The following is a 22,345-nucleotide window of genomic DNA, read 5'->3' on the forward strand; positions in this document are numbered from 1 at the left end:
AGTTAAGTCTTCCAAATTCGTGGGCTTACTTATTAATAATAACCCTAATGGATCAATTCACATCTTTGACCAAAACTGAATTCGACAGCATTTGCTTTTTTATCTATTGCACTTATTTGTGACTTGGAAATACTCAATTTCAGTATGACACAGAAAGGAGCAAGCATAGAAGTATTCCAATACCATATGGTTCCATTCAATTCATTTAGTCTCGTCATTCATCTGTTGTATGGATGTGTCAATTCATAGCCAGGGCTAGTTACAATAAAATTTCTTATATTAGAGTTATTTACAAACTTACATGTAAATACAATCATCTTACACCAGTATAACAAAATAATTATACTTTTTCACATTCTGATATTCTTCCATGTTATAAAAGCTATGCATTATTAAAAATTGTTTTAGCTCTATCTTGAATTTATGAACATAAATTTTCTTTATTGTAGCATTCAATGTACTAAAAAGTATTTTGGGTATATAATGTACACTGTTTTGGTAGAGAGCTCTTTCAGAGGTATGCCTGTGAAAATCATCTCTGTCTCTCGTCTGATTGTTCAGTGCTGAAAATTCCTCGTGAGTTTCTGAAAGTGCATGCCGGTACATCCATAAAAATGTTCTACATCCTGGCGACAAACTCATGTCGAGCATCCACGGATCTTGAAAATAAGTATAAATAAAATCTCATCTGCTCTTGAATTAAATTCTTAACATTATATAGAATGACCAGCAAGGTCTATATCAGTGTTTTTCATTTTAACGTATAATAACATGCAACAAAGAGATTTGTGTTACTATTATACGGTACGAAATATTTTAGGTTAACTTTGTACAGCTATTTATGTCAATTTGTTTCGATTAGAAACCGTATGTTGTTCGAATTACGCGCGTATATTTCGAGGCGGAGTCATTTCAGCTTCTATCGTACACACTTATCAGATTTACCAATCATAAGGAAGTAAGATGATAAAGGTCAATTACAATGATATGTTCTTATACGGTGCTACCTTTGAGTAACAGATATTTGACATAGAAATGTACATTTGAGTTCGTCTTCCATGTTACGTCAATTGCGTGGTGTTGATGGGAGGAAAATGGTAGGTGTAACTCTGCTAGTGCAGCAGGTCTGCATGTTTGTTGCTATTTGACAACAGTTCGCTTGTGATCTTAGCGTACAGTAGATTTATAGTGCACAACAGTTTCTGCACATCGAACGTTCGTGGTGCATTTCATTTGATGTTTAGTATTATTTATATCATCTAGGTTATGTTCCGGAGTTTGGCCATAGAGAAAATTGTTTTACTATTTCTTCACACAGAACAGCTAGTTTTCCCGTTTTACCGATTCAAATAGAGTTTTAGCATTGCCTCGTAGGCCGAGACGGTCGCTCTAGTGTTATGTGTGTCACCGGTACTGGACGTCTCCTCTTCCAAGGTTGTAAACGAAAAAAAAAGAAACAAATGCATACCATTTATCACGTGCTGTTATACAATTTAGTACATTATTTTTGGTAGTGTTATTGATGGTTTTTGTCACCTTTCAGAAACCAGAACACAAAGTTAACACCAGATATGTTCAAGGTGCGTACAAAGGACACTGGAAATCATATCGTTCATACTTTGAACCGTACATTAAGTTGCAGAACAAGTAACTTGAATGACATTTGAATATCTTGCAGAACCAAAATTGTCAACAAAGTAATTATTGTAGTAGCTGGAAAATATTTAAAATCACTCCAGTAGGCTTTTTAATGTTACTGTCAACAACTTCTCTTCCCCTCTCTCTCATATATAAGGCGTCCTCATATGAACGTTTAGAATAATAAAAACTGTAGTATCAGCAGAATTGACGTTTCATAATGTGTGCCAAAACAAAATGACACGGAATATGTTGTTGACCATTTCTGTAGTTCACTGTTGATATAGCTGCAATAATTAATTGTGGATAATTAAGATTTCAAAGCGGCAGTTGATCAGGAATAAATAAGGATAAGTTTTTAATGGAAAGTTTTAGTAGTCCATGAGGGAACAAACCCTATTTTGTGTAAATAAAACTATTACCAGACCTACATAGACCTTGGGCATATACAACAGTTTATCACGACCCAAACTATGTATTATCTACCAGACATCAATAACTTTTACAACACAACCAAGTAAATGCAGAAGTATTACATACTCATATAAAAAATTTCAAGAGCAGGTGAATGAAGTGGTGTTCTCAGGACGCAAGAGTTTTTTTTTTTTTTACACCTAGGTGATGTCTGGTTAAGAGCTTGTTGGCTACTCAATTACCATCCTCCCATTGGCTACCTTCAACTGCAAACTATGATGCAGCTGTTCTTTAGGACAAATAGAGACTTCAAGAAGATAGCAGGAGCAAGAAGAAACAGGTTTTGGGTTACCTAACTGGTCAGCAGGAAAAGTTCATCTCCAGCACTAATTATTTTGAGTATCAATGAACAAAATAGAAGAGCATTGTACCATACACTTTAGATAGGCCTAGGCATATGCCGAGTGGAGTTGTGAGGGATGGAAAAGACGTGGTGTGGTTAGACAGCTGTCTTAGGAAACTGCTACAAAAGCAAAGAACTTCACTGAAAATTCAAACATAGCCAGAGTCTCACAGACAAACAGAAATTAAACGAAACCAGAATTAATATAAGGATGGCCATGCGTGAAGAGTTCACCAAATTTGAAAGTAAAATTCACTGTGACAGAAAACCCTAAGAATTTTGTTTATTTGTTAAATGACTAGATGGATTGAATCCATCTATTCAGGCCTCTGTGACTATGATGGAATTGAAACGCAAGACAATACAAAAAAGGTTGAAATACTAAACATTTTTTCAACACTGTTTCACAGAGGTAGATCGTGCTATAGGGACTCCTTTAAACAAATGACAAAATGGCTGCTATCAAAATAAGTGACCACTGCTTAGAAAATCAACTGAAATAGCTCAACAGGGAAGGCCACTGGACCTGATGGGATACCAGTATGATTCTACATAAGATATGCAAAATAATTTGTCTGAGAGGAGTGAAGTGTTCCTGATGATTAGAAAAAAAGCACAGATCACTTCCGTTTTCAAGAAGGTTCGCAGATGCACAAAATTGTAGGTCTGTATCACTTGACATTGGTCAGTGTTAGAATTTTGGAACATGTTTTGCGTTTGCATATTATGGCATTTCTGGAGGCCAAAGGAACCACAATGGGTTCCAAAATCAACAATCGCATGAACTGCAGCTTGCTCTCTTCAGTCTTAAGACCCAGTAATCAGTAGATACAGGTGCCCAGGTAGATCTCGCGTACCTTGATTTATGGAATGCCTTCAATACACTTGCACAAGGTGCCTAATGAACAGAATACAAGTTTATGGGAATATCTGCCCAGTTGTGTGACTGGATTGAACAGTTTCTAGCAACCATTACCCAGCATGTCATTCTGAATGGTGATATGTCTTCAGAAGTAAAGGTAGCTTCGGGTATGCTCCAGGGGGATATAGTGGACCATTCCTCTTCGCGATTTGATATAATCCATTATGGAGTCGAGGTAGCAGTTGTCGTTATACTGGTTATCACATTTAGCATTCAACCGCGATTTTTTATATATATTTTAACAACGCGTTTCGAGAGACAATGCTCTCCTGATGATGAGAGCATTGTCTCTCGAAACGCGTTGTTAAAATATATATAAAAAATCGCGGTTGAATGCTAAATGTGATAACCAGGATAACCATTCCTCTTCACAATATGCATGAGATCTAGTAGATAACGTCAGAAGTCCCATGAAGCTTTCCACAGATGAGGCTGTTACATACAGAGAAGACACAGTGCTAGAAAATTGTTTTAAAATGCAGGAAGATCTGCAGGGAGTGACAGTTGACCCTCAACGTAAAGCAAATGTAATGTATTGCATATATGTAGGCAGAAATATGCAATTTTATTTATGATTACAAAATTAAAGAACAATCACTAGAAGCAGTTACTTCCATAAAATATGTAGGAGTAGATGCATACAGATTTGGTGTGGAACGACTACATAAAAATAATCACAAATTAATTGGAAGAATCCTCATGGAGTATAGCCCGTCAACAGGGGAAGTAGCTTACAAAACATTCGCTCTACAAATACTTGAATATTGCTTGTCAGTATTTTATCCGATAGAACTGATAGAGGGAAATTCAAAGAAGAACAGCACATTTTGTTACAGGTTCTTTTAGTAAATACAAAAGCATCATAGAGCTGATCAACTAACACCAGTCGCAGAAGCTGCAAGAGAGGCATTCTGCATCACATTGTGGTTTATTGTTAAAAATTCTAAGCATGTATGTTCGTAGAAGAGTCAAAAGCTATATTCCTTCCTCCTATGCGTATCTTATGAAAAGGCTATGAAGGTAAAATTAGAGGAATTCGACCTCACACACAGGCTTACTGGCAATCATTCTTCCGCAAATTGTTAAAGACTGCAACAGGAAATGGAGGAAGTGCAGTGGTACACAAAGTACCCTTTGCCACACACTGCAAGGTAGCTTGTGGATCGTAGGTAAAGATACACAGATTGTGAATACCATACAGTAAACTTTTACCTATCTTGTACTCCACCCTTGCTCCCTCATTGGAACTACTGCTGCCCCTGCCCCCCCCCCCCCCCCTGCAGTGGTACACAAAGTACCCTTTGCCACACACTGCAAGGTAGCTTGTGGATCGTAGGTAAAGATACACAGATTGTGAATACCATACAGTAAACTTTTACCTATCTTGTACTCCACCCTTGCTCCCTCATTGGAACTACTGCTGCCCCTGCCCCCCCCCCCCCATCCTCCCCTCCTCCCAACATCCTTCCTGACAACCTTCAAATGTGCCTCTGCGTTCAGTTTTGTGGCGTACCCAGCTTTTTGTGGATAAAATGTCTAAACTGCATACAGATTCAGCATGAAATCCTGGCAGCATATGGTCCAAATACAATGTCATGTCCAGTTATAGTGTAATTATAGCAACAGTTTGACCAAGGATACACAGATAAGGCTAATGCTAACTGAGAAGGAATGAGGATATTGCCCCATACAATTTCCATATTTTCAGCAAGCTGAAGGAACATCTGGGATGAATGATCCTGCAGTGATGAGGACATTCACACAGCAGCTCTTGAATGTCTTCGTGACCAAGGAGTGGATTTCTAGTGTCGAGGAATTGAGTGATTGTTAGAGCATTCCAACTGATTAAAGAAACTTGGTGACTTGAAAAACGGTGTATGGCTTTGAAGTGTAGTGCAGAATTCAGTAAAATTTACTTGGCATAGTGTAATAATCTGTAACTCACTTTTTGAAGTCACCTCGTTGAAATATGTTGTTTATATATCAATGTTCTGGGTGTTGTGATGCATTGCCCCCATCTGTTATCTCCTTGTTGCAGCCAACCAGCCCAGTGCAGCTTTCTCCTGTGGAGGAGCAGGAGAAGCTGCTGGATGAGGCCCTTGGTGTGGTCAAGGTGCAGGCCTTCCAGATGAAGCGCTGCCTAGATAAGAACAAGCTCATGGATGGGCTAAAGCATGCATCCACTATGCTCGGTGAACTGAGAACGTCGTTGCTGTCACCGAAGAGCTATTATGAACTTTGTATCCTTTACTTATATTATCTATCTATACTGTAGTGTGTGTTCAGTATTGTAATGCCAAAATATCAATTACTATGTGAACTTGACTCTAGCCTTCTCTTATTATGTAGAAAAATCAGAGAAACCAAGTTTATTGTGTGTGGATGTTAAAAGAGTTTTTCCTTGGGCAAATAACCTGTGTGCCTCCCTTGGGCCAATATTAATTTCTCCACACATTACAAACTTTAGCTCTACACTCCCAAGCATGTCTCGCCTGTTTGCTGCCCTCACCCGTCTCTTAAGCCTTGAATGTATACAAAGGTTGCCCAATAGAAACTGAACTTATTTTTTTGTTATTAAATTATTTATTCACATTTGGAGCACAAACCATCAATCCCTTCAAAGTACTCTCCACTTCCAATAATACATGTGTCTAATCTTTTATTCCATGTTTTAAAATATTGTTTACATTCATCTTTTGTGATGCTTGACAGGGTCTCCATCGTTCCTTTCTTCACCTCAGCAACATCGTCAAATAACTTGACTTCCATGTCTCTTTTTGTTCAAGGACACAAAAAGTTGCAAGGTCTGGTGAGTATGGGTGGGGGGGAGGAACAGGGGTCATACCATTTTTGGTCAAGAATGTCATGTAGATATGGCTGTGTGAGCAGGGGCATTGTGATGGAAAAACCAGTCACCCAACTGCCACAAATAAAGGTGCTTCCGCTGCACACTGTTGCACAGTCTTTTCAAAACTTCCATGTAGAGAGAGCCTGGTTTACTGTATGACCCTGCAGAACAAACTCTGAATGGATGACTCCTCAGATTGAAAAAATAAATCAATATTGCTTAATGTTAGGTTTCACCTGACACTCTTTCTTGGGGTGAGGTGAACTTCTTCCACCGACTTTATTGTTGCTTTGATTCAGGATTGTAAGTATAGCAGCAAGGTTCATGACCTGTTATAATTTTTGAAAAAATGTTTGGATGATTTCAGACCTCTTCTTTCAAAGCATAGCATGCTTTCATGTAACTCTGTTTTTGTTCAGCAGTCATTTGTTTGAATTAAACAGCCATCCTTTTTGTTCCTGAATATTCTTTTGCAATTCGCTGCACTAAACTTCGTCATTCCCAACAGCTCCACAATTTCTTCAGTGGTCCATTGTCAGCCTCTGTTGATGATTGCATGAATGTTTTCAACATTTTCATGTGTTTGGGCAGGGCAAGGACGACCATAATGAGGTTTGTCATCAGTTAACATTTCACTATTTTTTCAATGGGAAAACCACTCAGACACTTGAGTTTTTCCCATAGCATCGTCATTGTATGCCACTTTTAATGTTTCAAGAGTTTCTGTTCCATTTTTTTCCAAAGCAGAAAACAGAATTTCACCACCTGATGCTGTTTACTAAAATCAGCCATTGCAAAAATGACAATTGCACAAAAAACTTGCCGCTATAAACTCTGCCAAAACTAGTCCTGACCTACTTGCGTACAGACTCTTGAATGTTCACTCTGCAAAATGCGGTATTACAGAAGCTCTTCCCACCATAAAATTAGTTCAGTTTCTTCTGGGTACCCCCACATAATGTGCTGATGTTGGATATTTCTCTGTTTAAATAGTTCGGCTTTCCTGATTTTATCATGTTTTAGTTATTTATAAAGGAAAGAACATAAAATAAGCATCTTGGGCTATGCTGCAAATAAGTCTGTTACAGAAACTTTTAACTTGTATTTGCACATGTTGGCTTTGCCAACTCATAACCAGTTTGTTACTTTCCAATCTAACCACCAAGTGAGACGCCACAGTGGTAAGACAGTGGACTCCAATCTGGGAGAGGTTCAAATCTCTGTCTGGACACCCAGATTTATGTTTTTCTTTGTTTCTCGAAATGACTAATGCTGTAATGGTGGCACTGAAAGGACTCGACCAATTTCCTTCTCCTCCTACACCAATCCAACCTTTGCTCCATACTAGTGGTCTTGTCATATAAACTCATTTTCACAGTTGATGTGCAGTATATAGCTCATAAAATGCGCTAATTTGTCTAGTTATGCAATAAAAACTTTTCTGAATTTATCTTCTGTTTTATATATATATATATAACACAAAAATTCCATTAACTAATGGAGCTAACGTATCCTGGTTACACTGTAGATCAATCTGTTACCACAGCCTGTAGTTCATAGTCACATTACATGCCTTCACACATGTTCACAACCAAAGGGACATGCTCCAAGCTAATGTAGATTTTGGGCCATGCTACAGATTAGTCTGTTACCAGGGAGGGGAAACTGCCAGCATGCTCTGACAGGAGAATTCCATTTCAGATTCATGTGGGTCTGTTAGGTGTTGAGCCCTGCCCTAGCAAGTGCTTTTGACTTGTTAACAGCTGTTTATGCAGGTAGTTCATTTGTAGACACCTTGACAACGAATGTGTAGATATGTCAATCACAGATGAATTACGTCACCTAGAGCTCTACCTCCTGGATGAGTTTCAAAAGGGTCGAAAAGTTGCAGATCTCTATGAACTGGTGCAGTATGCAGGCAATATTGTTCCTAGGTTGTAAGTATCTATTTGTAATACTTTTGTCAACTACCTCTAACAATTGTTTTTAATGGTGGGCGAAAAAAAGAGCTGGTAATGGTGAAATTTGTTTTCCTTAAATCAGTAGTAGTTTTAAAAGTTGGACATAATGACCACAGGCATGTTTCATGTGATTAAGATTAAGTTTGTTTTTCTGTAGCAGTAGTGAAATGTTTACACTGGAGAGGAACAGGTTGAAAATTAGGTTTTGCAGTTTAAATTTATATAATCTAATCGTTAAACAGTTTCCTATTGCAACATTTCATGAATTTCTAATTTGCTGTCTGAATGAGGATTTTTGTTATGGACACGGCATTCTTTTGTCCCTTTTTTGTTTGCTGTACACGGGAAACAAGTGTTGCTATAATTCTTCAAGAATATTTAGATACATAGTGAACTTAAATTTATAAATAGCATGGACTAATACCAAAGCAATATGTTTAATGTCAGACATAATCATTATACTTTATATTTGCTGATTAAATGAACCTGTGTCACTGTTTGCTGCTAATAAAGACATTGAGTATATACGCACTGTGACAATGAATCTGAGAAGATGTCTACCAAGTTACCACTTACTTTCTTGCACTAACTTTGTAAAATTTCTTATTCCACCATCACTAATACTGAATTTTCATTATGCTTCCAGCTCCTCTATTATTGACTAAATATTGCAATGGACTTAAATATGTTAATAACTTGTGACTTTCTTCCTGGCATGCCTGTAACTTAAAGCTGATTTGATTTGATCAGGAGATCTAAAACAGCTTAGGTCTAACCCACCACTGCCCGCACCAAAACTAGGTTTATTGTGCGGTATCACTCCCTGTATATCTAGTGAAGCCAACCAGTGCCCTAAAATAGTGCAAGGAGACCCTCTACCAGTTTTTGTTAGACACAATTTCTTCAGTTCTAGTTGTCCCGAAGATTCTGTATCTTTTACTCTCCAATGCCATGCATTCAGAGATTAGATGTGATGAAGTTTCTTCACCCTCATCACAGATCCTACTTTTAGGGTCCTCTTCCATTATACCCATAGTGAGTAGGTGTTTTTTGAAGTTCCCATGGCCGGTCATCAGTCCAGTCATGAGTTTGATCTCTTTCCTCTTCAATCCCAGGATTACAGAGCTTCTTTTAAAACATGGCTTGGGCATCATTACCTTACCATGTTTTTGTTTATGGACCTTGGTCCAATATCCTACGTGCTGTTTCCTAAGCCAGTTCCGTAGTTCTAATTTGATCATAGCCTTGGTGATTTTCAAGACAGGTTCCGGTCCAATAAATGGAGTTGTTGCCCCCCATCCTAGCCAATCTATTGGCTTAATCATTGCCACAGATCCCTGAGTGGCCAGGGACCCACATTAGGTACACCCTATTGCTTCCCCCTAGCTCCACCAGAGCCCTGTGGCAATCTGCAACAATCTTAGAGCTTGTTGCAGGAGCTGCCAATGATTTCAGGGCTGCCTGGGTGTCTGAATAGATGTAGATGCTATGATCATTGTAGCACCTACTCATATTCTCCTCCACACATGCCCTGATTGCAGTAATTTCGGCTTGGAATACAGAGGCCAGTTTCCCTAGAGAGATGCTGCTCTCCAGTCTTGGCTGAACCCCGTACAACCCTGCCCCAACACCTTGATTGTTTTCAACACATCTGTGAACCAAACGATGTCCCCCGTATGGTGTCAAACTGTTTTCTCCCACTGCTCCCTACTTCCAATTATTATATTGTAAGGCTTGTCGAAGCAGTTAGGAGCTATTATATAGTCAGCGGCCATTTCCCCAGCCATACCTATATTTACCTCACTCACTATGTTAGTGTGTGATTCTGGATATCCAAATGAGACCCAGTTTTGGCCAGTTTCAAGTCTGTATGCCCCAGCTGCTGCCTCCATCTTAACCCAAAGGTGAAGTGGAGGCATGTCCAGCATGGCTTCCATTCCAGTGGTTGGTGTGCTGCTAATTCCGCCTGTTATGGCTAAGCAGGCCAATCTCTGCACCTTAGCAAGCTCTTTAGCAGCAACCCGCTGTTCTACCTTCTTCCACCACACTACGGCCTCATAGGAAATCCAAGGTCTAACCACTGTGGTGTATATCCAGTGCATACCCCTGGGGCTTAAGCCCCAGTTTTTGCCACAAACCCTCCTAGTACTCACTAAAGTGCTTTTTGCCTTGGAGCAGATACTCTTAATATGAGGGGTCCAAGTTAGCTTCTCATCCAAGGTTACCCCTAGATTTTTCAGAGTTTCATCGAAGATTTTAACTATATATGACCATGCAGCTTTGCTAGAATTGAAATGATAATTAAATGAACACCCTAGCTGCAAGCAGGCGTTGATACACTTCGTTGGGGACATGTTGAAAATGTGTGCCCCGACCGGGACTCGAACCCGGGATCTCCTGCTTACATGGCAGACGCTCTATCCATCTGAGCCACCGCGGGCACAGAGGATAGTGTGTCTGCAGGGACTTATCCCTTGCACGCTCCCCGTGAGATCCACATTCCCAACATGTCCACAACACTACATTCGTAGTGCGCCTATTAGATGTTTGCCCATCATACTCATTACTCGTGGCAGATTAATCTACCAAGTCCCGTACGAGTTCGGGCATAGCGTGTGCGTTCGCACACAAGAAGGTCAAAGGCCGGGAACCCATATTTATTTTAACTATATATGACCATGCAGCTTTGCTAGAATTGAAATGATAATTAAATGAACACCCTAGCTGCAAGCAGGCGTTGATACACTTCGTTGGGGACATGTTGAAAATGTGTGCCCCGACCGGGACTCGAACCCGGGATCTCCTGCTTACATGGCAGACGCTCTATCCATCTGAGCCACCGCGGGCACAGAGGATAGTGTGTCTGCAGGGACTTATCCCTTGCACGCTCCCCGTGAGATCCACATTCCCAACATGTCCACAACACTACATTCGTAGTGCGCCTATTAGATGTTTGCCCATCATACTCATTACTCGTGGCAGATTAATCTACCAAGTCCCGTACGAGTTCGGGCATAGCGTGTGCGAACGCTAAGTCCCTGCAGACACACTATCCTCTGTGCCCGCGGTGGCTCAGATGGATAGAGCGTCTGCCATGTAAGCAGGAGATCCCGGGTTCGAGTCCCGGTCGGGGCACACATTTTCAACATGTCCCCAACGAAGTGTATCAACGCCTGCTTGCAGCTAGGGTGTTCATTTAATTATCATTTCAATTTCATCGAAGAGCTTTAGATTCCAACTTGCATGCTGAATATGTCTCTTCATAAATGGCACCACGACAGTCTTCTTAGGATTAACTCTCAGATCCTGTTTAATGCACCATTTTTGCACAATGTCCAACCCTCCTTGTGCCATATTCCTAACTGTGTCAGTGAATTTGCCAAGTATTACCATGACAAGGTCATCTGCGTATCCTTGGCAGAAGCACTGTCTGGAATTTAGTTCAAAATGGTTCAAATGGCTCTGAGCACTATGGGAATCAACTGCTGAGGTCATTAGTCCCCTAGAACTTAGAACTAGTTAAACCTAACTAACCTAAGGACATCACAAACATCCATGCCCGAGGCAGGATTCGAACCTGCGACCGTAGCGGTCCTGCGGTTCCAGACTGTAGCACCTTTAACCGCACGGCCACTTCGGCCGGCGAATTTAGTTCCTCAATGAATCCGTTCACCACTAGATTCCACAATAGAGGGGACAAAACTCCTCCTTGTGGGCAGCCTCTAGTGGTCTTAATACCATCTTTTCATTCAACATAGTAGCCTCTACCTTCCTTCCACTAAGCATGGCGCTGGTCCACCTACATATAGTGGTCTCCAGATCATGCACCTCTGCTGCCCTTACCATGGAATCGAAGGTCGTGTTGCTAAAGACCTCCCCTCCATATCCAGGAAGATGCAGAGGGCTATTTCTTGGAAGTGAAGTGCTTTTTCCACCTTCCTGACAAGTTGTTGGAGAGCTGTTTCACATGATTTACCTGGTTGGTATGCGTGTTTGCTCAGGTGTAGAGGGACCCTACATAGCCTCCTCTCCCCAACGTATACATTAACCAGTTTTTCCAGTGATTTGAGAATGGAGGAGGACAGACTGATTGGTCTCGTATCCTTGGCCTTGGTATGATCAATTCTCCCTGGCTTTTGAATGAATACAACCATCACTGCCCTCCAAACATTGGGAATGATTCCTACTGCTAAGCTAACCCTAAATAGCCGGCATAGGATTCTTATAAACTTTCCTCCTGCCTGTTGCAGGAGAGCTGGAAAAATTCCATCTGGGCCAGGTGACTTGAACAGCTGGAATGTTCCCACTGCCCACTGGATTTTGTTGAAGTTCACACACTCCTTGGCCGATTCCCAGTCCTCTCTTCGAGTGTGTGAGAACCGTTGTCTCTCTGGGGTCACATACTGGTCTGTGTTAGCCGGCAGAGCATATTGAGGAAAGTGAGTTTTGAGGAGCAATTCCAGCGTCTCATGTGCTGTCTCTCTATATTCCCCATCCTCCTTCCTCAACGTACCTCCTGGGTTAGTGGGTACTCTAGTGAGAATCTTGTGAAGTCTGGCTTGTGCAGCCGTGCCTTCCACTTCCTCACAGAATGCCTTCCAGGATCCCTCCTTTGCTTGTCTTATTGCAAGGTTGTAACTGACAATGGCCTCATGATATTTAGGCCATTGTCCTTTGCGTCTTGCAATATTAAACAGTCTCTGTACCTGTTTTCTTTGTGTTTCCAATTTGTTATTCCACCAAGGAACACTCCTATTTGTGCACTTCCTGGTGATTGTGCAGGTCACTATGGCAGAGGTAACAGCCTCCGCTACTTCCTTAAATTCTATTGGCTTCCTTAACGTGGTTTTAATTTCCGATAAGCCTAAGTCAAGGTCTCTCCTGTATGTCTCCCAGTCTGTTTTCCTGGGATTTCTATAAGTCATGGTCTGTCTGATTCCCATTTCAACCTTGAATTTAATGTACATGTGGTCCGATGAGGATGGCTCCAACACCACATGCCATTGTTTGGCATAGCTACCGATCATCATGGAACCAAATGTTATATCACTTACTTCTTCCCTTCTGCTATTCCTAAATGTAGATTCATTGCCCCTATTCCGAACCTCTAACTTGTTTGCTAAGAGGGTACTTACCTCTACTGTTGGTGTCCTTGCTGCCCCACACTAGGTTGTGGGCATTGGCGTGGCACCCCACCAGCAGTTGGTCACCTTGCCGATGGCAAGTCTCTACCAGTCTCCTCACCTCCAAGGGAGGGGGAGAACTGTCTTTGTAAAGAAGGTATGCTGAGGCCAAGACAATTTCCCTCGTGATACCTTCCTCACATTGCTGCATTTTGATGGTCACTAAGTCCCTAGAGCAGAGATCCATCATTGGCATGAAAGAAATGCCGTTTCTAACATAGATGCATATTCTGGAGTTTCTTAGATTTCCAGCATAGATCAGCTTACCTCCAGTGCCTCCGAGGCCCGATACACCCCCTTTGTATAAATAGGGTTCTTGTATCAGGGCCACATCCACTTCCTGTCTCTCCATGCAGTGGCTCAGGGCAGCAGAGGCCCCTTTACTGTGCTTGCAGATTAATCTGCAGCACCTCCAGGCTCCGTCTTACTGCCATCTTTGAGGTCTTTGAGAACCCTGACGGTGACCTGCGAGAACCCTAAAAACAGTTTCAGGTCCTGCTCCCGCATCGCCTTCAGGGACTTCTCATCAACCTCCACCACCAGGGTTCGTCCTTCCGGAGCAACCTTCTTGTTAATCACTCTCCACTCTTCTGTCGGAACTTTTGGGTTCTGGGCCCCTATTTTCGCGATAAGCCATTCTACTGTGTGCACCCCCTCACAGACAAAAATGAGTGCACCACGGTCTAGATAGACCCTCCTGAAGTTGGGACCTGGACCAGCTTCCCCCCCCCCCCCTCCCCCCAATCTTTTCCAAGAGGGCCATCTGTACTAGTTCCTCCTGCTGCGAGGTAATGGCCAGCAGTGGATAACCTTCCTGGATAACTGCCATCCTAAAAGGTCGGTTTCCCTATTTCTTGCCTCAGTTTTTTCTGGACTCGCTTATCCAGGGAGGAGGGAGCCTTTGATTCCTCCCGTATCCGCTTACTACCTGTCTTTGACGTTGTGGGCTCTGCGTGTCCCCTTCAACCTGAGACAGTTTTTTCCTGGGGGTCTTGGGTTCTAGTCCCTTTACTTCCCTCCATTTGTGTTTAGGAAGCCATTCTTTTCCTTCCTTTTCCCTCTGTTCCCTGAGTAGCTTCCTCCTTTGGGCCCCAGACAAGCCTTTGATCTTAATCTGGTCTAGCTTCTCGGTTACAGTTCCCACTTCTGACTCAGATCTAGACCCTGATTCAGTTGTAGAAGTGTCTTCCATCGGTTCAGTCCCGATGTTTGGGTATCTGGGGTTTCAATTTGCCCCTCAGTTTCTTTTTCTGTAATCGTGTCCATGTCGGTCCCACGAGATTTGGGGATCTAGAAGGTCCACACCACGCATACCCTGCGCGGTGTAAGCCTAATTACTCAGGGAGGTCGCCCGGTATCCCTGAGTCTCCGTTTGCGACACATCTTCCCATGTGCCACACACCCCTCGGCACGGATCGCATCACACCTTGGGTTGGGTCAGGAAATAGGGTAGGACTAGGAGTGGATAGGGAAGAAGGGATGTTATGGGACACTCTTCGTCTGATCCATCGGCTGAGGCCTTTCCAGCAGTAGGTCCTCTACCTTCGGCATAGCCCTCAGCATCCCGCAGATACGCAAGCCTCTCCACCCGCGTGGACAGTGCATCATCAAGGTGGTGTCCCCTGGAGAGGAACTTAAAGCTAATGGTGTGCTTATGGGTGACAGTTCTTCTGTAAAGGCCTCTTCCTAGTAGCTAGTTTTTCAATCAGTATAGAAATCAGTTACTTCTGGCCTCTCATTTGCACTGCTGTTCCTAAGCCTATCCAGAGCTTCCCCAGTTATGACAGAAGAGCTCATTCAAGAAAAGTCTTAGAGAACTTCTCTTACACACACCCAGTCATAATTTTATATAACTTTGTGAGCAGCACATTTGGACATTCATGTAATGTATTCTGGTAGATCTGTTTTAGAGACAGTCTTAAATAGGAAGTTATGAGATTTTGTGACAGGAAATAACAATGAGATATAGATGGCTAAGTGGAAGAATCTGAGTTACTTGCATTCTCAAATGTCTTAATAAGAGATAGTACTGTGTTAATTGACATTTAAAAAGAAAAGAGGTCACATTTACAGCCCAGCTTTAGGAATGCGTCAACAATTGTGACTATATCTGATGTATTTTTTGCAGTAGAGAGTATTAATAAAAGCTGCTATCATTTGGAATCTTTTTTATGATTTTCTTATTGTGTACTACAATAATTACACCATTAAGGAACTAGGGAAAAATCTTGTTGTTGGTTTCAGTCGTATGTAATCAGAATGGAGCAGAAAGGTCTGTTTCATTATAGTGTAACAGGCAGCGAGCTTATATTGATTTCAGCCCTGTAAATTTCTATTCTTTATTCACATTTTTCATTTACACAGGGTTTGTCTTAAAGTAATATATCACCCACCCCCCCACCCCCCACCGGATATGTTAAACTACTTCAAATTCTTTGAAGTGTGTCGTGATTCTTCTGCAGCAAAATATTTTTGCCAGCATGATTTCCATGTGTTGTATGCTTTCTGGAACTCCTCAACTGGGGTGTGCTCTTCAGGGAAGCTCTGAGTAGCTTACACGTTATATACCAACTTGAGAGGCTTTCTTTTTATATTCCTTTTCATCCAACAAAAAAAAAGTCTGTCGGGGGCAGGTCGGGTCTGTAGGGCTGCTGTAGCATCATTGTCACATTAATCCTGGTCAAGTAGGCTTTGCTTGAGTCTTCTTTAAGCATTCCAAACTTTCCAGCAGTGTCTTGTTGAGCTTCTCACTAAGCTTTATTGCATGATTATTAAAAGTCATCTCCTATCATCATGAGCTGCACTAAAAATGTTTTATTTGCCAAAACCAGTTTTCGGATTTATAACCCATCATCAGTTGCATATTATGCACTTGTCTAGCAGTCTACACAAACTGTGTACAATGTTATAGGGCATATTTCAGATCCTGTTGAATTAACTGACAAGCATGTCACTGGTATAGAAGTGCATAATATGCCACTGACAATGCGTTATAAACCTGAAAACAAGTTTTTATATAAAACATTTCTAGTGCAGTTCATGTGGTGTGTAGAAGATATATTGTAATAAATATCTGAAAGCTGTGGAGCACCAAGAATTCAAGATTTTTATCGCCTAGAAGAGCTCTGAAGTTTTCTACATCGTGAGTTGGCGTGACCACTCCATGGAGGCTCACAGAAGAAGCATGGAGGCAATTAAGTGACCTACTGCTAGAAAGCTAAGGGTCGCCCCAACCCCCATCTTACGCTCCCCAACCAGTCTGACTGCTCTGTAGCATATAGTGGAATCACAAAAAAGAAAAAAAGAAAAGAAAAACATTGCTTTCTGGACACACCCTGAATATGGTCTCACATCTCTTTTTGCGAATACATGTGTGGCAAGTGTGGGGCCCTGAGTCGTTGCAGTATTTTACCTCTTCCTGTGTGACAGTATTATTCTCTGATTATTTTTTTCCCCTTCAACTTAACCTCCACAGGATGCTCTGTTCGATGTCCACTCGGCCCTACCTCCAGTGCTTGCTTTCAGCTAGCTTTGCCATTTTGTTGAATCCTGCACCCCTTTCAGTTCATTTACAAATGGCTCCTCCATTACAAGGTTTGACCTCTTAGTAGTGTGGGCCACATGTGGAAGGTCACCCATGTCCAGGACGGTAACCAGTGGTCTGCATTTTGGGTGATCCACACTGTGGTAGTCTCATGATTACCAGGAAACACACCATCGGTGCCTGAGCTGATATGTCACTGTGAATTTGCAGGAGTGTGTGTTGTTTGTTGTTTGGGACCTGGGACAATGACCTCCTTGTCAGGTGACCATTACCTGGGTGGGGTGGCAATCTAGGGGGAAGGTACATGATCAAATTGGGTGGCACCATGGCAAATGAATCCCAGTAGAAAGTATTGAACTAAACCCTGTTAGTGATCATATGGGCCCAGCAATATCATCAGATCAGTCAACTTACTTTAACATGGAAGGATATAAGCCCAGTAAATCTCCTTAATTAGCTACAAATAGAGACAAAAACAACTGTCAGCTCTACATGGGAAAAATATATTAAAAACACAGATACCATGACTTACCAAACGGGAAAGCACTGGTAGATAGACACAATAAAAAACACACAAACACACACAGACAGAATTTCAAGCTTTCGCACGCAACGGTTGCTTCGTCAGGAAAGAGGGAAGGAGAGGGAAAGACGAAAGGATGTGGGTTTTAAGGGAGAGGGTAAGGAGTCATTCCAATCCCGGGAGCAGAAAGACTTACCTTAAGGGGAAAGAAGGGGTATACACTCGCTCGCGCGCGCGCGCCTCTCTCTCTCTCTCTCTCTCTCTCTCTCTCTCTCTCTCTCGCACACACACACACACACACACACACACATATATCCACCCACACATACATAGACACAAGCAGACATTTGTAAAGGCTAAGAGTTTGGGCAGAGACGTCAGTCGAGGTGGAAGTACAGAGGCAAAGATGTTGTTGAAAGGCAGGTGAGGTATGAGCGGCAGCAAATTGAAATTAGCGGAGATTGAGGCCTGGCGGGTAATGAGAAGAGAGGATATATTGAAGGGCAAGTTCCCATCTCCGGAGTTCTGACAGGTTGGTGTTAGTGGGAAGTATCCAGATAACCCGGATGGTGTAACACTGTGCCAAGATGTGCTGGCCGTGCACCAAGGCATGTTTAGCCACAGGGTGATCCTCATTACCAACAAACACTGTCTGCCTGTGTCCATTCATGCGAATGGACAGTTTGTTGCTGGTCATTCCCACATAGAAAGCTTCACAGTGTAGGCAGGTCAGTTGGTAAATCACGTGGGTACTTTCACACGTGGCTCTGCCTTTGATCGTGTACACCTTCCGGGTTACAGGACTGGAGTAGGTGGTGGTGGGAGGGTGCATGGGACAGGTTTTACACCGGGGGCGGTTACAAGGGTAGGAGCCAGAGGGTAGGGAAGGTGGTTTGGGGATTTCGTAGGGATGAACTAAGAGGTTACGAAGGTTAGGTGGACGGCGGAAAGACACTCTTGGTGGAGTGGGGAGGATTTCATGCAGGATGGATCTCATTTCAGGGCAGGATTTGAGGAAGTCGTATCCCTGCTGGAGAGCCACATTCAGAGTCTGATCCAGTCCCAGAAAGTATCCTGTCACAAGTGGGGCACTTTTGGGGTTCTTCTGTGGGGGGGTTCTGGGTTTGAGGAGATGAGGAAGTGGCTCTGGTTATTTGCTTCTGTACCAGGTCGGGAGGGTAGTTGCGGGATGCGAAAGCTGTTTTTCAGGTTGTTGGTGTAATGGTTCAGGGCTTCCGGACTGGAGCAGATTCGTTTGCCACGAAGCCCTAGGCCCTCTGTCACATCGGGACCCACCTCCTCTTCCTCAAAATCACCCTCTCCAAACTTTCCAGGAATTTCTGACTTCCAGCCTTGCCTCTCAATCCTTCTTAAAAAACCTTAATCCTACTCCCAACATCACCACTGCTGAAGCCCAGGCTATCCGCGATCTGAAGTCTGACCGATCCATCATCATTCTTCCGGCGGACAAGGGTTCCACAACCGTGGTACTTGATCATCGGGAGTATGTGGCTGAGGGACTGCATCAGCTTTCAGACAACACTACATACATAGTTTGCCAAGGTAATCCCATTCCTGATGTCCAGGCGGAGCTTCAAGGAATCCTCAGAACCTTAGACCCCCTACAAAACCTTTCACCTGTCTCCATCAACCTCCTGACCCCACCAACACCCCACACCCCTACCTTCTACCTTCTTCCTAAAATTCACAAACCTAATCATCCCGGCCGTCCCATTGTAGCTGGCTACCAAGCCCCCACAGAACATATCTCTGCCTACGTAGATCAACACCTTCAACCCATTACATGCAGTCTCCCATCCTTCATCAAGTAGTTTCACTTTGTATTCACCTTCTCCTCTTTACCGAGTCTACCATACAATTTTATCCCGCCTATATATACTCAATAATACGTAACCCACTTCCATACCATAACCAAAAAAATTTTTTTTCTTCAGCTTTCAACAGTACTGCTGCTACAAAATCCACCGTTTCCAGTTCACAAACCGTTCCTTTCAGCTATTAAACAGCCATTTCGGCTAGTTCCAATAACTTCTGCTTTTTTTTCCCATTTCCGTTTTTCCCACAATTCTGATCTTTTTTAGTCGCTTCCCACAGGTTTTAACGTCATTATTTCTTCGTCAGACAATTGTTAGCCTCATTTTCACAATCTGCCACCACAAAACCACTCCTTTTAATACATTTACACGCAGTTTTTTCGAAATTTTCCCGAATTGCTCCACCCTTTAACGTGTTTTGGCGGCAACACAACCACATAACCTTTGTGCACATTGTTGTCTACCAACCCAAGTTCACCACAGGATCAACATAGCCCAGCTATAACCAACACCTTTTCGCCTTTTTTCACACCAGATCTCCAGTTGCTTTCTAGTTTACCTTATCTCTCGCCAATTATTTTTATTTTCGTTTTCATTTCAGCCTCATGTTACACTTTCCACCTTCTAATACCATGTCACCCTCACAACGTCCCCACAACGACCCCATTAAGTTTTATTTACATTCCCTCCGCAAACATGCCTTCGCCCTAGCCAGATTACACTCCCATATTTTATTTTCTCAGACTTGTCTGACATTTGGCATTACCCCCAAAGGCCTCACACTTAAAGTTCCCATCTCTGGCTGTAATCCTTCTTTCCACCAGTCCCTATACCAGTTCCAAACTGAACAATCCATTGCCCTCACCCACCTAATCCTTCACCTACACATCAACTCGGCCAATGAACACACCCGTCAACTCCTATCCTTATTAAAAGTCCTCAATCTTTCCTCTCCCACATCCACAACGGCTGTTCAGAGCATCCTCCTACAGGCCAACCGCAAATTAGAACAGCATGCCACCCTCCACCTCAAAAAATTATCCAATCTCCTGGTTTCCCACCTCCGGAAAGGCAACTCACTCACCCTTCACAACCTTTCCAGCAAACCTCAACCTCCTCTCATTGCACACAGACCCAGTCTCTCCCATCTACTCAATCTCCCACTTCCAGCTCCACTCCCCCCAAAACCTCAAAATTCCAATCAACACAATCTGGAACCACAACACCCTAATTCAGTAGTTAACCTTTCCTCCAAACCTCTCTCCCAATCCGAAACCTCTGTCCTATCCAAAGGCCTCACCTTCAGCCCCACTCCCAGATTCAACCAAACAGCCCTTGTCAAAGATTTACTGTCCTACATCCATACTCTCTGCTGGAAATATCACTTTGCCACGAAGAAAAATGATCCTAATCCTACTCCTAATGATCCAACTCCCCAAGACACTATCCAAATTGAACCCTGCCTGGAACAGTTCCGTCCTCCGTCACAGCGGGACCCACCTCCTCTTCCTCAAAATCACCCTCTCCAAACCTTCCAGGAATTTCTCACTTCCAGCCTTCCCTTTCAATCCTTCTTGAAAAACCTTAATCCCACTCCCAACATCACCACTGCTGAAGCCCAGGCTATCCGTGATCTGAAGGCTGACCGATCCATCGTCATTCTTCCGGCGGACAAGGGTTCCACGACTGTGGTACTTGATCGTCGCGAGTATGTGGCTGAGGGACTGTGTCAGCTTTCAGACAACACTACATACAAAGTTTGCCAAGGTAATCCCATTCCAGATGTTCAAGTGGAGCTTCAAGGAATTCTCAGAACCTTAGGCCCCCTACAAAACCTTTCACCTGACTCCATTAACCTCCTGACCCCACCAACAACCCGCACCCCTACCTTCTACCTTCTTCCTAAAAGTCACAAACGCAATCATCCCGGCCGTCCCATTGTAGCTGGCTACCAAGCCCCCACAGAACGTATCTCTGCCTACGTAGATAAACACCTTCAACCCATTACATGCAGTCTCCCACCCTTCATCAAAGACACCAACCACTTTCTCGAACGCCTGGAATCCCTACCCAGTCTGTTACCCCCGGAAACCATCCTTGTAACCATTGATGCCACTTCCTTATACACAAATATTCCGCACGTCCAGGGCCTAGCTGCGATGGAGCACTTCCTTTCACGCCGATCACCTGCCACCCTACCAAAAACCTCTTTCCTCATTACCTTAGCCAGCTTCATCCTGACCCACAACTTCTTCACTTTCGAAGGCCAGACATACCAACAATTAAAGGGAACAGCCATGGGCACCAGGATGGCTCCCTCGTACGCCAACCTATTCATGGGTCGCTTAGAGGAAGCCTTCTTGGTTACCCAGGCCTGCCAACCCAAAGTTTGGTACAGATTTATTGATGACATCTTCATGATCTGGACTCACAGTGAAGAAGAACTCCAGAATTTCCTCTCCAACCTCAACTCCTTTGGTTCCATCAGATTCACCTGGTCCTACTCCATATCCCATGCCACTTTCCTTGACGTTGACCTCCACCTGTCCAATGGCCAGCTTCACATGTCCGTCCACATCAAACCCACCAACAAGCAACAGTACCTCCGTTATGACAGCTGCCACCCATTCCGCATCAAACGGTCCCTTCCCTACAGCCTAGGTCTTCGTGGCAAATGAATCTGCTCCAGTCCGGAAGCCCTGAACCATTACAACAACAACCTGAAAACAGCTTTCGCATCCCGCAACTACCCTCCTGACCTGGTACAGAAGCAAATAACCAGAGCCACTTCCTCATCCCCTCAAACCCAGAACCCCCCACAGAAGAACCCCAAAAGTGCCCCACTTGTGACAGGATACTTTCTGGGACTGGATCAGACTCTGAATGTGGCTCTCCAGCAGGGATACGACTTCCTCAAATCCTGCCCTGAAATGAGATCCATCCTTCATGAAATCCTCCCCACTCCACCAAGAGTGTCTTTCTGCCGTCCACCTAACCTTCGTAACCTCTTAGTTCATCCCTATGAAATCCCCAAACCACCTTCCCTACCCTCTGGCTCCTACCCTTGTAACCGC

General features: G+C 43.2%; 1 protein-coding gene and 3 non-coding genes across 6 annotated transcripts in view; 2 read left to right on the forward strand and 2 right to left on the reverse strand.

Annotated features, from left to right (window-relative positions):
• Positions 1–972: 972 nt before the first annotated feature.
• LOC126194750 (vacuolar protein sorting-associated protein 35) overlaps positions 973–22,345 on the forward strand; it is a 109,339-nt gene continuing 87,966 nt past the window's right edge. Inside the window, exons 1-4 of one of the 3 annotated variants that reach the window (XM_049933024.1) lie at positions 1,220–1,434; positions 1,544–1,580; positions 5,416–5,617; positions 8,039–8,162. In XM_049933024.1, the coding sequence (XP_049788981.1) occupies positions 1,572–1,580; positions 5,416–5,617; positions 8,039–8,162 (335 nt within the window). In that variant the 5' untranslated portion in view covers positions 1,220–1,434; positions 1,544–1,571. The other 2 variants (XM_049933023.1, XM_049933025.1) reach the window with 2 other exon arrangements.
• On the reverse strand, positions 10,553–10,627 carry Trnat-ugu (transfer RNA threonine (anticodon UGU)). Its single transcript has one exon. It is a non-coding gene; the product is annotated as a tRNA-Thr (tRNA).
• On the reverse strand, positions 10,959–11,033 carry Trnat-ugu (transfer RNA threonine (anticodon UGU)). Its single transcript has one exon. It is a non-coding gene; the product is annotated as a tRNA-Thr (tRNA).
• Positions 11,247–11,321, forward strand: Trnat-ugu (transfer RNA threonine (anticodon UGU)). Its single transcript has one exon. It is a non-coding gene; the product is annotated as a tRNA-Thr (tRNA).

This window comes from Schistocerca nitens, chromosome 7, assembly GCF_023898315.1.
Source record: "Schistocerca nitens isolate TAMUIC-IGC-003100 chromosome 7, iqSchNite1.1, whole genome shotgun sequence".
In the NCBI taxonomy this organism is placed as follows: Eukaryota; Metazoa; Arthropoda; class Insecta; order Orthoptera; family Acrididae; genus Schistocerca; species Schistocerca nitens.